This window comes from Montipora capricornis, chromosome 9, assembly GCF_036669925.1.
Source record: "Montipora capricornis isolate CH-2021 chromosome 9, ASM3666992v2, whole genome shotgun sequence".
Lineage (NCBI taxonomy): Eukaryota > Metazoa > Cnidaria > Anthozoa > Scleractinia > Acroporidae > Montipora > Montipora capricornis.
In genome coordinates this window covers 25,931,452-25,943,828 of record NC_090891.1, presented here as the reverse complement: position 1 = coordinate 25,943,828, position 12,377 = coordinate 25,931,452, and the positions used below count along the sequence as shown (strand labels likewise).

The following is a 12,377-nucleotide window of genomic DNA, read 5'->3' as shown; positions in this document are numbered from 1 at the left end:
AACTTCTTTGATACAGTCTCTGTCATTTCTTTTCTCGATAATTATTATTGCTTTATTCTTATATTGTATGAGTTTGCATAATTCTTGGAAGTTGGCAGGTCATTGCTGCATTATTTTTTTAAATCTTGGACATACAATGTAGTTCTCTCTTAGGGAACCTTGCATTTTTTGCTAAAAAGTATCTATCATGATCCTAGTTACTGACCACCTCATTTTATGCATCTAAATGCAATTTACTATGGGCTTACACATGTAAGTTAAACTCAAGATTGCACGGGCCAGCAGTTTCCCTTTCAGATTATTTGGGGGTGGTCACAGGACCCTGGCAGAGGCTAACCTGCGATCAGACATACTTTTCTTTAGAGAGGGTGGGAAAAGGTACGCCTGATGCAATTTCTTATCAAGTCGTCTGTCGCCCACCTGTCAAGAGTGATGCTATCTTGTCATGTATAACGGTGAGCCAATCAGATTTCAGGAGGAATTACACGTACCCGCACGTTGCAATTCAAGGGAAGACGACGAAAACAAAATAGAACTCTGGCTGGAATGTCTGTGAAGGCAGAATTAATCTACAATCAAAGCTATTAGTATTGCTTTCTGCAAATACCACTGGTCATTTGGTGCGGTTTTTCTGTTTATCAAGGAACAAGGAATTTCGAGATAAAATCACAGAAAAACCCGAATCCATCATGTCATCGGGAGCAATCAACAGTACAATAAACTCAAATAATTATTTAAGTCAAGGATGCCATCAAAAGATGCTAATATCTCATTTAGGAAAATGGACTTTGAGAAATTCTAGTTTTCCAGGAACAGCAGCTACACAACTACATTGTATTATTTTGTAAGTGTCACTAAACCATTGTTCAACGCTTCCGTAAACAATGTCAAAATTATTTCTCTGTCAAACTCGGCTGATTCCCCAATTGTGGCAGCAAATCCCGTAGGAAGTACAATTACTATAATGTCTTCTTTCAGACAAACCATTCTTTGGATGCATTGTCTCTACTCTTCCTTAAAGATCTTAAGTCAAAGCAACAGCAGCTGTAAACAGAGCTTAAACATCATTCATGTTCAAATCCTTCTCGGCGGCCATTATAGTAAACATGTGTGATCAGAAGTTATCCGATTTTATTAAAGTATGATTTGCATTTCTGTGACCAATCGGAGCGAGGCTCCAAGAGCCCTATTGTTTTTAGGACAATTAGAGTAAAGTTTTACATTCGGGACTACAGGCAGACGACTCGTTAAGAAATAATTGTATCAGGTGTACCTTTTTGCGCCCTCTCTAAAGAAAAGTACACCTGATCTCAGGGGAGTCATGGGCGTGCGAGTTTTTGCATCTCTCTCACATACAGTACATCAGCACTTTCCGCTTGTGTTTGCATTTTGCAATTTTTCTGCTACCCTGGCCTCTCTGTGATGAGTACAGGGGAAGTGTATTTAGCTTTCCACTGGCTAGCAGTGTACTCGTCTGGTGCTTGAGTGGAGGCCACTCGCAAGATTGTCTCTTTTACCTGTTACAACCAGTCGTGGCACTAGGTGCCCTTGGCTTCCCGGGGACCTCTCCCACACTCATCGTTGTCGATAAGTTTAATAAATTCTTACGATTAAATTTGTGAATTTTTATTCACCTACATGTATTAGAGAGGAAAGATCCACAATCCCCTCCCATAAATGGAAGCCTTTTTTGTCCTTTTTGAATAACTGTAGTCTGCCATAGTCTCCAGTAAAATCGATCTGTACGAATCTGTAGAACAATTTCATGGTTCCCCAATCCAAAAGCACTTCTACACCATACAAAGTCATACAAACAATGTTATACATATTTTCTTTTCTTTCATTTTAATTTATTTTTGTTTTCCTTTCTTGCAGAATCTCTTTAATTTAAAAATATATATATATTTTTTATTTCAATCACTACAAGTCAACTGTGTCAAGAAATCTTTCTCAAAGTTCGTTTGTGAGTGATCTTTCAAACCCAGAGATTTGAAAAGTTACAATGTCTAGTTAAAGAAACAAAAATATATTATTTCTAGCCCTGTGTTAAACTGATATATCTTATTAAAATACTACTACTTTTTTTTCAGATGAAGAAAAAGCAGCAAGAGAAGATACAGAATCAGCAGATGATGCTAGAGAACAAGGACCCACAGAAGGGTTTGTAAGGAGTGAAATTAAAACAGTTGGTGAGGAAACGTCGAATTCACAAGTAGCTGTGAAAAGACCTCATGATTCCCCACTTGCCTTGGAAAATGAAGCTAAGAAACGTCGAGTTGACCTTCCTTTTCTACCAAAAGCAAACAGGGGAAATGAAATGGACATTTTGGATGCATTGCAAGGGAACTTATCGTCGCCGTCACCAACTCCTTCACCTGACATATGGAGCACAGGAAAGACATTTGAACTTCCTCCGACATCTGGACCACCCCAAGTTACAGCTGTCAATTCTGCTGAAATTGCAGCTCCTTCAAAATCTAGCAAAAAAACTACTGTAACAGAGAAAAAGGAGGCAGTTGCAGAAAAACCACTTGTAAAACAAGAAATTGTCGAACCCAAGGCAAGTCCAAGGAAGAAAGTTAAGGCTTCCAAAAATGAAACTAGTCCTGTAGCAAAATCAGCCTCGCCAGTAATAACTTCTCCACCAACACATACAAAGAAAGAATCACCATCTGTTGTTAAGTCTCCCTTGGGAAAGAAGAAAAAGCCTTCAACTCCCAAGACCCCAGTAAAAGTGAAAACAAAAACTACACCAAAGAAAGGAAAAAAGTCAGCAGATAAACTAAATACGCCTGAAATAAAGTCCCCACCAAGTATAAAATCCCCACCTACAAAGAAAGCACCAGCGTCTAGAAAAGAAAATATTGCGGCAAAAGAAGGAATGCCAAAGCTGATTATCAAACCAATTATTAAGAAAGAGAACAATAAAGAACCCCAGTCTTCATTTCCAGAATTCTTGCCTCCTGGTGAGGTGTTAAAACCAGAAAACTCGGAACAGAAGAAAACCAAAGCAAAAGATGGTACTTTGAAGAAAAAGAAAACAAAAAAAGAGAAAGAAGGAGCAGTTCCAGTATTTAAAGCAGAAGTTAGTGAACCAGAAGCACCGTCGACCAGTGAAGGACTGCAGAAGTTTTCCTTGGCAGAATTTGCAATTGCAAAGCCTGTTGCTCCTGCTGGAGAGATTTACACAGAGCATGGAATGGAGCACAAGAAGAAAAAGAAGAAAAGAAAGGAAAAAGAGAAAGACAAGGAAAAGAAAAAGGAGAAAAGCAAAAAGGTTAGTTGAATCAATTGTACTACTAACCCAATTTTAATAATAATTCACTGTTGTAATAATACATGTAATATTATTATAATTTTCACCCTCCTTACTGCTAATAGCTCCTTTTTGTCTTTTTTTTAAAAGAGAAAGAAGTAGTGCTCTGAAAAACCTTTTTATCTGAGAGCCGTCATTATCTTTCTAAAAATAATGCGACTGTAAGAGAATGCCGGTATGTCGCTAAAAACTATTATACCGCTAGTTTGCAAGCTTTTTAAGGTTGAGGAGGGATCTTAGCTCTGACCAAAAAGTCTTTGAGTGATTTGTCCTTCTTGTAAGCGATAATGGGGGCATTTGGAAAAATTCATGGAAGATTCGGGTTGTTAGTGATCAAAAACCAGTTCTTCTTTAGGATCTCTTTGAGTTTTGGGACACCTGGGTTGTAGTTGGTGACGAACGCTAGATCTGAATTGTTTTTGGCTGTCTTTGGTTTGTATTTCACAGCGTTATTTCGCGATGAGAATTCAACTTCGACTTGTATTTTGTTAACAAGCTCTTGTGGGTAGCCATGTTTGAGTAGGCAGAATTTTAAATCCAATCTCTCTTTAATTTTTAATTGAGTTCATTCGTAACAAGCGCAGTGTCTCGATCTTGTGTTAACCCACTGCCTCGCTTAAGTGGAAGGTGGGTGCCTGGGATACCCAGGGGCTTCCACTGTGGCCAGCCAGCCCCTACATGTAGATAGAATACTGCCCCCATGGCTGGAAAATCCCCGCAACCCAGCCATGAGCCCCGGCCCATTCCAGGAACCCATCACACTGATGAAACAGACTGTGGAAGGAAGAAAAATAAGGGATCGGAGGGGGGGGGGGAGGGGGAACACTAAAAGAACCGCTCCACAGACCACTGCACAATCGCTTGATGAAGAACTCTCAGATCCTAGCAGTGTACAAAGCTACAATGCCTGCACTTATGGGATTGACTGCTGGATGCCCACTAAGCCCATAGGCTGCTTGACCACTATGCTAGTAGACTGCGTCACTGCTTAACTTGTGGACTGCTTCACTGCTAAGCTTGTGAACCGGTTAACCCCTAAGCTTGCGAACCGCTTGACCGCTAAGCTTGTGAACTGCTTGACCGCTAAGCTTGCGAAGTGCTTGACCGCAAAGCTTGTGAACTGCTTGACCGCTAAGCTTGTGGACCGCTTGACCGCTAAGCTAGTGGTGGTTAACTTAGTTAAATTACATTTAACCAAATTATTATTATTGCCTCCCACCAATGTGGCCCGCGTTCGATTCCCAGATCCGACATCACACATGTATGTGGGTTGAGTTTGCTGGTTCTGTACTCTGCTTCGGGCGATTTTTCTCTCCGGGTACTCCGGTTTCCCTTCTCCTCAATATGATTTGATAAAATTAATTATGATGAAATGGTATATGAAATGAATCATATGAACTGCGGATGTGAAATCAAGTGAAGCTATGACTTCACAGTTATGAACGCAATTTTTACAATTGCGTAGAGAAGCCTGAAAAATTCAGGACTTCAACAGGGTGCAGTGTACAAAGAAGTCTTGAATTTTTCAAGCTTCTCTACGCAATTGTAAAAATTGCATTCATACATGTAACTGCGAAGATCACTAGCTTCATTTGTGCACTCAACCCCAAATGTTATCTAAACTCAAGGTACGACGTATAGCCGAGTATATTCTTGCAACAAAACTCGTGCAGGGATGATTCTTCCATCCTTTACCACCATCTTGTATGTTAAACTCGCCCCAGTCTTCCCCTTACTGCGATTCCAAAATGGTGGCCTCACACCAATGTTTTTGATGGTGGCCTTCAATTCTTAGCATTGTACAACAAAAACACCCGCAAGAAGTACTGTCTACTAACAGCAGAATTTAAAGGTTTTTCTCAAAATGCAAGTTGAATTTCCTTCTACCACTTTTCTTTACTTACACTGCAATCTTCAGTTGAGACAGCATAACTAGCGATGAGTTCCTCTATTTGAGATGCATCTTATAACTGAGTATTGTGATGAGATTTTCAGTTTGTGACATAAATGCAGTCAAGTTTGAAGGTTAAAGGTGTGTCTTATAACCGAGTGTGCCTTGCATCCGAAAAAGTATGGTGTTTTGGTCTATAAAGGTGACTGAGAAGGCTACTTCCATTTTTGTGCCCATTGCTATACCGTGCGTCTGTGGAAAGTGCTTACCATTTAAAAATGGAACACATTTTCTTTTAACCCTTTGATGCCAGACGATTTTACTCTTCGATGGGGAGCCCCCAGAAGTCAATGGGTTAACCACTCAGTGAAAAAGTACATGTATGTCCCCATTAATATCAGCTTCATAAGGCCCCCAAGAGGGGATGTGGGGATTGGCGGGTTAGTACTTTAGTACCAATGACTAAGAGAAAAAAATACACAAAAGGATCCGAAAACAGGCAGCATAGGTTTTTAGGGGGGGGTATGGCGATGCCGGCGGGAGTTGGTTGGAAGATCAGGGAGTCTCAGCAGGTGTATAGGGTGTCAGTACATGTAGATCAGAAATGTATCGTGACCAGTGCCATGTGCCATTTAGGGCTTTGAAAGTCAGGAAGAGTATCTTGTAGCAGATGCTCTGTTTGACAGGCAGCCAGCGTAGTGTAGCCAGTGCAGCCAGTATTTTAGTATTATTTTTTGTTGGGATGGTGCAGTGGTGAGAGCACTCGCTTCCCACCAATGTGGCCCGGGTTCACTTCCCAGACTTCTTGTCACAAAATTTAATGGGTTGAGTTTGTTGGTTCTTTACTCTGCTCCGAGAGGTTTTTCTCTGGGTACTTTGGTTTTTCTTTTCTCCTAAAAAGCAAGCTATGAGTTGATATGAGCTGGTTTGATTTAAACCAGGGTCCCATTGCTAAATACACATAAACTACAGCTCATCAACTTTAGATTGCAAGCAACTTACATGTACATGTACCGGTATGTTTGCCTTTTCTCATTACAGGCATCTTAAAATCTTGTCACTACTGGTATGAACAAGATTGTTCTAATTTTTTGCTAATGCCATGTGCATTTTCCAAGAACTTGCTGTAACAAATTTGTTTTAATTTTCGTGAGACATTTCTATTTAATCAAGAGAGAAAAATAGTATATCTAGAGAACTTTCATATCCCAACCTGGAAGTAATCATGAGCTGAATGCAGCTTTTAGCTACATGTAGTTGGAAAAAATTTAAGTACAGTTTAATTAAAATTGTTCAACGTGAAATACATGTAATTACATTTTTGTATGAAACATGCAACAATTTCAACGACCAAAAATGCTTTTTACTGATCTCGTAACAAGCCCATCAACTACTACGAAAACCACCGATCTTTTGAAATTATGGGTGGGAATTTACATATCTGTGCCCGCCCACGTTCAGATTCTTAAGAGGTATTGGCAGAACTGAGCATGTATGGAAGGTTCTATAATGATCGTACAAAAGCTCCCGGAGAAGACTTGAGAATGGTACACCTTAGGCCAGTGAGAAAGGAATGTTCATCAAAATGTTTCACAAAAGTGGGCAGGGCAGTGACTCGGTAATTCGGGCCCATTCCACAGATTGGTGGTTTTCGGTATTGAATGTGACTTATTTATTTGTGTCAGTTGTGCAGTTAGCACAGATTTTAGGCATCTCCTTTACCTTTTTCGTCATGTTCCAGATTAAGACAGATCATACAGAACCCCTGCAGACTTCTTTATTCACTGCTCCTCCTATTCCACGCATCACTGTAAAACTGGATCCTCCGTCCCAGTCTACTGCTTCAGCGAGCAAGGCAACAATCAAGGCAGAGACTTCAGCAGTGTATGTATAATTATAGAAAATGGTTTAGTTGGTTAAAAAATGGAGGGTAATGTTTGAAGCACACAAGGGGCATTTAAAACCTTGTCATCAGACTCAATCTTGCATTAATTGTCACGAAATGCTAACTAAAGGTTTTGTTTCCTCACCTTCACAGGTCTCTTGGAACAACGAGTAATCAAGTGGTAGGAAGCTCAAGTCCTTCTTCTCCAAGGCTATCAGACAAACAAGAGCCTGTTGGTGTCACATCTCCAGCACCAAAACTAACCATCAAGAATGAACCACTGAAGAGAACGGTTGTGGCACAGACAGTTTCAACCACTGTTGTACATGTAAGTAATCATTTCATATCAACACTCTTTCCAACGCATTAGTGAGTGTAAGTAACGAGAATGCTGATGCCATGGGATTCATAATTATAACAACTGAAAGTTGAGTTTTCTCTTTTTCAGTGCTCTGATTTGATACAATGCCACAATGGTTAAAACAAAAGCTTCTCACTTAAAGTTTGCCTTTTTAACCCTTTCCTCCATAGAGGACTTCTCCCATTGATAACCAAAATCGTCTGGCAGGGGTGGGTTGACGGGGAGGGTGCAGGGGGTGTACACCCCCTCCCCCATCCCCCCTGCCTGGTGTTGATGTTCCTGAGGGAGGAAACGGTTAGAGGCATCTTAAGTTTGTTTTTAAGTGGACCAAGATATTTTTAACCCTTAGGGGCAAATAGGTTTCTCTGTTAACAAGTACACTGTAGAGTCACCTATAGTTAGACTGATTGAAATCTGTAAGTGGCCGCTTTAGAAGGCAAAGGGTTGGGGCTGAAACATTCCATCCAGCAAAGCATGAAACTTCTGGTTGCTTTTCATCAATAGTTCTGCTGCTTAAGCTTTTCTGATGTTTCAAATGTGTTTTGCTTTTACGGCCTGCCTTCTTTCTATGGAATGTGACTGCCTGGGATACATTGTATCCACAGGCTTCCACTGTGGCTGGCCATTCCCCATAATTTATACAAATCCTACCGTGGTGGATGGGAAATTTTTGCAACCCAACCACCTGTCGATATTCCAGACACCTATCATGTATTCACAGAATGCATGTAAAACAAACTCTCAAGACTGCTATTGTGGTTATCACAAAAATTTTCCAGTAGACAGTTGTGTTTCATTTATGCCAAATTCCACACTTCTTTATGCCAAATTCCATGTCTCAACTAAAAACCTGAACTGTGAATACCAGGCTACCTAGTTCTTTTTCGTTTTCAGCAAACAGCTTAAGGTCGTCCATAAACAGCAAGTGATTCACTTTGATGTCATCCGGCATGTATCCTGCTTTGGCTTTTCTTAAGATCTTTGTTAACGGTATCATACACAGTACAAACAGCAGCGGTGATAGACTATCACCCTGGAATATACCTCTTCTAACTTTTATCATACCTAATGTTTGCCCACAAGATGTTAGTTCAGTGGTCTAGCTCTTCATCAATCTTTCCCCAAAGGCGATCACATTTTGTGCTACTTGGGCGAGCTTTAGGCTCTCTGATTGATCAATAATGCAAGAATGTGGGACCATGTCGTTAGCTTTCTCATAGTCCATTATTATTATTATTATTATTATTATTATTATTATTATTATCATCATCTCATGGCGTTTACGCTCTGGCAGATGTTACATGTATACTGCATTGAAACCAAAGGAGCGAGCCATAGCCAATGGCCAAAGGACCTTTGGGTCATTCCCTCTTGTTTAGTTTTCCAGAACCTTTCTTAGGATCCTTGCTGTTCCTGACAAGGCTGTTTTCTGCAACAGTCCTTTCTTGATAGCAATCCCTAGCTTCGTAAGCCATCCATCTAACCTTATTACTTACTCCTCCAAGTGCACCAACACCATCCCCCATACATATATTCTTAATTTCTCTCTTAAGCTCCTGGTACTTCTCCAGCTTTTCACCTTCCTTCTCGTGCACCCTGTGGTCCCATGGTGACGCAATATCCGCAATGATTACCTTATTATTTTACTTTTCTACAACGACAATGTCTGGTTTTCTGGCTGCGATGATATGGTCGCACTGGATGGACATGACCCAAAGATCTTAAAACTTTCGTTTTCCAAAACCCTTTCTGGTTGGTGCTCATACCATTTCTCACTTCTGTCTATACCATACTTACAACTGAGTTTGCAGTGCACCAATCTGGCAATATTGTCATGCCTTCTTTTTATTATTATTATTATTAGTAGTAGTAGTAGTGGTGGTGGTGGTGGTGGTGGTGGTGGTGGTAGTAGTAGTGGTAGTAGTAGTGGTAGTAGTAGTAGTCGTACAAGATCGCAGCTGAAACAGAGTCATGATCCATATGGGCCAGCTGTCAATTGGAATGGTCCATTGAGCTGATCACACCATCATTTAGATTTTGCTTTACAATGAGAGATGCAAATTGAGGAAACAAAATTGGCAGTCATTTGTCACGTGCTGGAGAGGCACACATGTTATTGAGGAAACAAAATTGTATGACATATGACTGGTGATTTCAGCATGTTTTAGAGTGCGTTACTGCGATTTTCACAATTCTGTGGAATCTCACCTACGATCGCTACGCACCAAACTGCGTTTTGGCTTCCCTCAATCAAATTCTCAACATATCCAGGTTAACTAGGTGTAATTGACATCTAACTAAATCACATTATTTAGGTATCTGTTGTATTTTCAGGGTTACAGCAAGGAGTATTTTTGTCCTGTTTGTGGGGACCCTGATGATGGTAGTTTTATGATCGGCTGTGACGGCTGTGATGAATGGTATCACGGGTGAGTTTAAAATAGACTTAGGCATGCCGGGGATTATAGTTAACCATGTGCTTATCTGTTTCTGTGAAGGACTTGATGAATGAAACGAATGTGCCTGGAAGTGCGGGTTGTAGACAACAGATGAGCCCAACAAAAAAATGAGTTCTGATCCCAACTGTGTTTCTTCATGGCGCAGTTGGAACAGCATTGCACTGGAATCGCAGAGATTATGGGTTCGAATCCGGTTGGAGCCACCTAAATTTCTCAGGGCCTGGTTGTTCAAATGCCAGTTAACACTAATCCCAGATTAAAAATTAACCAAGGAGTTTATTTCTCTACTCCCAAATGCTACATTCAACGCTGATATTCGGCAAAACTTTACATTAGAGGAAGTCAATCTTGGAAAACAAGAATAAGCAAAACAAACTTTCACCAAAAAGTTGAAAACATGAAAGAAATGTTTACGCTAATTCTGGATTAAGTTAATCGGCTTTCGAACAACCGGGCCCAGGTGTCTATTTGAGACATTTACTTAAATTCTCTAGCTTCATAAATGCGAGGATCACTTCTCTCATTTGTCTATAACTGACACAAATTACATTCATTTCATTCAAGAACAGCAGCAATTAAAATAGTACTGTACTTCAAGTTTGTTCAGTTGAGTGTTTTGTTAATTTAGCATGACAGCACCAATTGGGAACCACCGCAGAGAAACTAAACATTACATGTGTGGGGATTTTAGAGGGGAAAATTGGAGGACTTCCGGATACCTGAAAAAAAACCTGATCAGGATAGAAAACAATTAAATTCAGCCCGCTTATGTCAGTCTGCACTGTCGAACTCAGAACACACTGGTGAAGGGCAAGTGCTCTTTGTCATATTCACACCCGTCTTAATATGGCTGCCACATTCTCTTCCTTTGAGTGATAAGTCATACAGGACACTTGGCAGTGAATCAAGTGATGTTTGACAAAGGGTTGGCTGTTGGTATTATTACATGTATGTAGTAATGGTTTATTTCAATTTCCACTGTTGAATATAAATTATGAACATTTCATAAGATTTCACTTTTTCTTCTAAACTATCAGTGATAATACTATCTCCTTGTCTTGTTGCAGGAGATGTGTTGGAATTTTAGATGATCCCGGCAATGATTGGTTCTGTTCCTCTTGTCTCGCAAAGAAAGACAACGACAGCAAAGACAAGCCAAAGAAAAAGAAAAAGAAGAAAAGTAAGGACAAGGGAAAATGATTCAGTCTGAGCATTGAATCAGATTGTCTGGCAAACCACTGTATCATTCAGTGAATGGAGGTAGCAAAAGAAAGATGGTGTGACATGGTGAGCCAATGTTCTTGGAAAACTGGACCTGTCTTTTTATCTTTGAAAGGGAAATTGAAAATAATGAAACTGGGTTCAAAAAATGGAGTCTGGTAACCCTTGGGCTTGCTAACATTTTGTAAAATGTGAAAGGGAGAGGTGATCATTGCACTTATCTGGACAATTAATTTTAAGCAATTATCTCTTTTAGTCAGAGACAAAAAAGGTGGCTTTAACGCGACTCAAACCCATGTCCCCCTGCGGTGCTGGTGCATGCTTTCGCCCCTCAGATGGGAGCAGGTCAATTTGTTGGGCTCGTGTTCCCGTGAAAGGACTTGATGTCAGTGATACATGTGAAGTGCAAGGAAGAATTCATTATCTTGGTAGAACAAATGCACCGGCATGATGCAGAGGTCACGAGTTTGAATCCTTTTAGAGCCACTGGAATTTTTTGTCTCCCCAGATGAGTGTGAGGATCAGACGTACTCATAAGTTTATTTAACTCATTTCATTGACGATTTGTACTGTGAGCCACCATAAAAAATTATCCTATGGCTTATCTCTTCTACTAAGCCCGTTCGTCACTAGCATTTCAAGTGCAAGCACAACTCATTACCAAAATATCCTTTGTGAGGACAAAATACACGAATAAACCTCAATTTAATGAGGCTGGCTGCATAATGTGCTTGTGCTTGCATCATCGCTGGTGAAAACCAGGTTTTGCAGTTTTTATCTGTTGACTGGAATCCTGCCATTTCTATTTTGTTGGTTATTGCTGACTGTACACATTATATTAATGACCACTCCTCATTTTAACACAGGTGACCTTTATATACTTTCTTAACATTTTTTATTATTATTGTCAATGCATTTAGTGCAACAGTGTTGCAGGTCATAAGAGGAGCCACTGGTATACGAAGTGAATTGACCACATGAAAATAGTATTCCGTTGCTGTATTTGGTCAAAATAAAAAAAAAATGCTGGCCTACTGCACGAATGCTTTTCATTAATTTTGTTTCTTGTGTCAATTTCCATGTCATGCATTTTTGGCAGTTTTGTTAAAGAAGAACATTGCTGTGTTTTTTTGTCATAGTATGCCAAAAAGACGCCAACACAACGGCATAGAAAGTCACACAAGTAAACATCATTTTGTAACGATGTCAACAATACAGCAATTTTACCTTTTTAAATGGTCCAT

General features: G+C 40.0%; 1 protein-coding gene across 1 annotated transcript in view; it reads left to right on the top strand.

The window, feature by feature from the left end:
- LOC138015393 (transcription initiation factor TFIID subunit 3-like) overlaps positions 1-12,168 on the top strand; it is a 14,229-nt gene extending 2,061 nt beyond the window's left edge. The window contains exons 3-7 of the mRNA XM_068862419.1: positions 2,091-3,277; positions 6,949-7,091; positions 7,246-7,420; positions 9,788-9,882; positions 10,980-12,168. Of these exons, the coding sequence (XP_068718520.1) occupies positions 2,091-3,277; positions 6,949-7,091; positions 7,246-7,420; positions 9,788-9,882; positions 10,980-11,112 (1,733 nt within the window). The 3' untranslated portion in view covers positions 11,113-12,168. The remainder of the gene's footprint in view (positions 1-2,090; positions 3,278-6,948; positions 7,092-7,245; positions 7,421-9,787; positions 9,883-10,979) is intronic.
- The last annotated feature ends 209 nt before the right edge of the window (positions 12,169-12,377 follow it).